The sequence below is a fragment of the Lolium rigidum genome, chromosome 4 (genome assembly GCF_022539505.1).
Source record: "Lolium rigidum isolate FL_2022 chromosome 4, APGP_CSIRO_Lrig_0.1, whole genome shotgun sequence".
NCBI lineage: Eukaryota > Viridiplantae > Streptophyta > Magnoliopsida > Poales > Poaceae > Lolium > Lolium rigidum.
This window is the reverse complement of record NC_061511.1, coordinates 192,756,514-192,761,265: the sequence shown is the minus strand read 5'-3', so window position 1 is coordinate 192,761,265 and position 4,752 is coordinate 192,756,514. Positions and strand designations below refer to the sequence as shown.

Here is a 4,752-nt window from a genome sequence, read left to right as displayed (position 1 = left end):
AGAATCCTCCACCTTGCGGAGCTCCAGAGTCGCAAGTGCAGCAGCAGCAAAATCTTCCGCTCAAAAGGCGGTGTGCCACGCACCTGGTCAAACGTCACCGCAGGCGTTTCACATACGCAGGCACAAGCTTTGGAGAAATAATCTAAGGTTTACTTTTGAAAGATTCATTGTTGTACTACTTGTATCAACGATTTTGACATATTCATAGTTGTATTGTACTTGCATCGTGCGTAACATTAACACGAGGAGAAAAACCCCAGCAAATAACCGCTAAACAACACACGCTTGACAAAGAATAAGAAAACAAAACTCTGAACTAATTAAGCAACAATTTTGATATTCGCAACTTGGCGACACTACCTGCGTGAAATTCATGTCTGACTGGGGCAGTTGGTGAGAGGCACATTACCTGGTCAACAACAACTCCGATTAGATCAAAATCAAAACATGACGCCTCAGCAAACACGGTGGTGAGTACCAGGAGTTCGAACAAATTCTATATATGCCTTACAAAAAGAAAGCTAGTAATTGGGTAGGGAAGTCTGATGGAAGGTGCGGATATTAGTTTTTCATTCGATCTACAAAACAGGGTCATCCTGGAGATAACAATGTATCCTTAGTACCGCCTCGCTTTGGACTCGCTCCTCGCAAGGATCATCCCGGAGAGCTTGTCAACCTCGTAGAGGATCCCCGCAGAGAATAGGAAGCTGCAGCGTAGCAGAACAAAACAATCAGTTAAGTGACCATCATCAACAAAAAAGAAGTAAGAAGAGCAAAGGCATCAAAATATGGGAAAAATAGAGCTGGGATTTTAAAGACACAGATATTCATAATATTTTTTTAAACGATGTCCTCCTGCTTCCCGCCTGGTTTGAATGAGGAGAGGAAGGATCAAGTTCTTAGGGGCATAGCTGACTACCATCATGGCGCTGGTTCCACCAAGGCTTCTACTGGTGGCATGTGATGATTTAGCACACAAACACTTGGAAACTGCTCCCCCATCATGTGGCAGAGTAACATAAGCCAAGTCTGTGAAGCTTCTATGTCATGTACCAGAATAATAAACGCACCACAAAATGTTGCGTCAACACCGTGGTGGATGGAGCAAGAAACCTTGGCCCACATAACTAAAATTGTGTTTATTTGTCAGATAACTCTAAATGTGACAGGCTATAGAACGATCACTAAATTAGATGGATTCTACTCAGCTGCTAATCATGCATCCTATAACTTCTATCAGCATCAAAAAATATGTCAACTGCAGTTGGCCATGTTGCTATAATCTAATAGAGTTCCTTGCAACATACAGAAGCCTTAGCATATTTATTGTACCAGCCCATTAAACACTGTACGTATTTGTTATCTTATACTCCCATCTCCTCTTGCAAACAAGAAGATTTTTTTTCCATTTTTCTCCATCCAAAGCAGAATGGAGATTCATAATGAAAATATTCCAATAGCACATCTAATATTAGCATCGCTTAACATGAACTATCCAGGTCAATAAATGGGTTCTTGGGATCAAACAATTAGTAAGGATTTGTACAAGCAAATTGGTGAAGTATGTTAAAATCAGCATACCATGTTGTGATACAAACGCGGTGGACAGTACCAGCTACAATAAGAGCAACAAGTTCTGCTACAACAACTGCATAGAAAGAACAGAGGTGATGAAAGATAGTCCAAGTTAAGAATTGCAAGAACAGATGGGGATGAAGTCATATGCTGCTATATGTACCTGCACCCCACCCAGTTCTGACGCCACTTGTTTCTTGGTAATTTCCAATAAACTGCAAAACTGGTTCCAGTTAGAACATTACAAAAATATATGCAGCAATGCAATACTTTCTTTTAGCAACGCAATTTACTTGCTTATGAAATATGAAGGAACGTATATAGAACTTATCAATCGTATAGTTCCAGCACAAAACAATAAAACCACACAAATGTATAAACGTCTGCTTACTTTACTTCATATATGCTCGCTTCATTTTTTCCCTACCTGAGGGTCTGCTTGCACTAGTTTCTTGTTAGAGAAAGCAAAATTGTCTATCCTCAAGCTAGAGTGACATAAAGCCGCGCAGCTAAGAAATGGAGGTCTGATCCAAGATGACACGAACCCAGATGATTACCAAAGATAAGGTTTGCCATCAGCAACATTTTTTCCACAAGTTTACCACAAGCCTAAAATGCTGAACCTATTAGACTTGACATTTGATGATCTAATATGTGTTTCAGAATGCTTAGATTAAGCCAATGCTTCATGTCCAGCTGGAGGTGGATACTGTACAACAAGTTCCTTAGTTTTTTGAGGGAAAAAAATTACTTACGGAGTAGTTGTTATTTAATACTACTTACTATTGCCCCCATTGTAAGCTAAAGCTGGGGGGAATTTAGAAAGCTAGCAAAGTGAGACATCCCCAAGATTTATATTTTTCTTTCACCACGGAACTTTGCTACACCAGATGTAAGCATCATCGCAAATGAAAGCCCCATTCGCTCCCAGTGCTACAGCCTAAACATGCAGCAGAACAAACCACGGTTTCTACCACTCGCATCACTTCAATTTAGCAGCGAACCAGCAAAACGGAAAATCACAGAGGCTTCTCCACCCCCACAATAAGAAGAAGAAGAAAGGGGGAAGAGAGGATGACGCACGGTGAGGAGGAGGAGGAAGAGGAGGGAGCTGACGAATCCGCCGGCGATGGTCTTGAGCTCCGACGAGGCGAACCAGCCCCGGTACATCTCCAGCAGCGACAGCGTGACCGCGAACAGCAGCAGCGACAGCAGCATCGACCGCCCGGTGCTCGCCATCTGCGACACCAGATCTCCAAGAACCCAAAGGGAGAAATCAGAATTCGACACCCTCGCACGCAAGAACAGAGATCATCGACGCACATCACAGGAGATCGAGAAATCTCACCTGGATCGGAAAGGCGGCAGCGCAGGAGCTCGAGGGCGCAGTAGGGTTTTGGCGCTGCCGCTTCTACGCCCCAGTCCGGTCTCCGGTCTCGCGAGGTGAGTGGTGAGATCTACGACGCCGAGCTGCTGCGGTCGCCTGATGGAAGACGAAGCCGTGGGCCGTGTTGGGCCGGCGCCCCAGAGGACGATGGTGGGCTTCTTTCTGGCCTCCGGCAACTTGCCGATGATACGATGATCTTAATTGAGCCTACAACTTTGGGAGTCGCCAATCCCAAATTCATCCTTAGACGGGAGTAACATAGAGTAGTAACATGGTGCATGTTACTACCATATGTTACTATATTCATAGTGGGTAGTTACATATATGTGGTGTCATGCATGTTATATTTATTACTACCTCCGTTTCAAGGAATAAGGCGCACGCGTATTCCAAGACGAACTTTGACCATAAAAATTAAGCAACAAAATCTTGATTATATTATATGTATATAGTATCGTTGGATTCGTATTGAAAAGCACTTTTTAATGATAATAATTTCATACAAACAATTTTTATCTATTTGAAGTAATTCTTGGTCAAACAAAAAGCTCGTAAAACGAGGACGCCTTATTCCTTGAAACGGAGGTAGTAGGTTGTAGACTCATCTTGTCTTGAGAAGTGTGATGTTATGGTAACATAACTAGTTACCACTCCACTCTCTTTCTTCATTCATTGCCATGCCATGTCACCAAAATGCTTTGGGGTGTGTGATATTACTACCTATGTTACTCCCACTATGAGCAGTCTTTTGTGTTACGAAAATATGTCCGGTTTGACGAGTAATTACAGCAAGAGTGGAGCTGTAGTTACTGGTCTCACTTAGAAGGCTAAGCTTAGGGTAGCGAGAGGCCTCAATTGCAAGCTGGGAACCCTCCCCATGCAGTAACTGGGGTTACCGGTCAGCAACAAAGTTTTGTCGGTGGCTGATTAGCACTTCCTCACTGAGAAGGTGGGTCATAGGGTTGATCCGTGGGAGGGTCTGTTCCTTGCCACAGTTGGTCGGCTGGAGCTTACAAACTCATGTCTGTCCAGTTTACCTATGTTTGATATGGGTTGTATTTGCTTCACGACTCGACGCATGGGGCGATGAACCGTTCTCGCGCTCGCTTCTTTTGGGTGGGGGACAAGCGCAAATACCACATGGTAGATTGGGACACTGTTGCAGGCCGCGAGAGCATGGGGCTTGGGCATTCTAAACACCAAGTACATGAACATCGCTCTTATGTTGAGGTGGATTTGGAAATTATACCAAAACGAGGGAGGTCTGTGGGCATACCTAAAAGTGCATGGAGCCCCCATATGTGGTTTTGGTAATTAATGATAATCCATATGGACTAATATTTGAATTGAGTTATATTTGTAGGACTTGTCCATAGGCAATGCTTGAACCATATGTTGGTTTCAAGATTGCAATAAGAAGCAAATGAAGAAGATTAAGTGTCAAGTATGTCTTGAAGATGAAGATGAAGTGAGCACTCAAGTTTAACTTCAAGACATCAACGATGAATAATGAAGAAATAAAGTGCAAGTTCGAGATGAGCCAACTCGAAGAGATCATATGCTTGAAACTTGACATCCATATGGTGATCATGGATATGTAAATATGCGCCGAAGAAGAAGCTCTCTCATGGTAGAATATGGGGAGCAATCCACAAGACTTCTTCAAGCAAGCACAATCAAGAAAGGCGTTCCATCTTGTTGCGGTCAAGATCGTCATCATCAAGCTCAAGAGGAACGCACAAGGTTAAGGTTTGCTCTTGATAGGGTTCCTTTCTTACCGGTCTCATGGT

General features: G+C 43.2%; 1 protein-coding gene across 1 annotated transcript; it reads right to left on the bottom strand.

Moving 5' to 3' along the window:
• Nucleotides 1–300: 300 nt before the first annotated feature.
• On the bottom strand, nucleotides 301–2,828 carry LOC124648915 (protein KRTCAP2 homolog). The gene is made up of 4 exons (XM_047188597.1): nucleotides 2,659–2,828; nucleotides 1,739–1,790; nucleotides 1,582–1,648; nucleotides 301–707 (listed from the first exon to the last, which is right to left on the bottom strand). Exons 1-4 carry the CDS (start codon nucleotides 2,812–2,814, stop codon nucleotides 617–619), a joined length of 366 nt encoding a protein of 121 aa, XP_047044553.1. The 5' UTR covers nucleotides 2,815–2,828; the 3' UTR covers nucleotides 301–616.
• Between the last annotated feature and the right edge of the window lie 1,924 nt (nucleotides 2,829–4,752).

Bases quoted from the DNA above. Each gene is read 5' to 3' on its own strand.
- LOC124648915 (XM_047188597.1), bottom strand. From the start codon at position 2,814: ATGGCGAGCACCGGGCGGTCGATGCTGCTGTCGCTGCTGCTGTTCGCG. The intron at 1,791-2,658 runs GTGCGTCATCCT...CCAGTTTTGCAG, and splicing joins TCTTCCTCCTCCTCCTCACC to TTTATTGGAAATTACCAAGA. The intron at 1,649-1,738 runs GTACATATAGCA...CTTTCTATGCAG, and splicing joins CAGAACTGGGTGGGGTGCAG to TTGTTGTAGCAGAACTTGTT.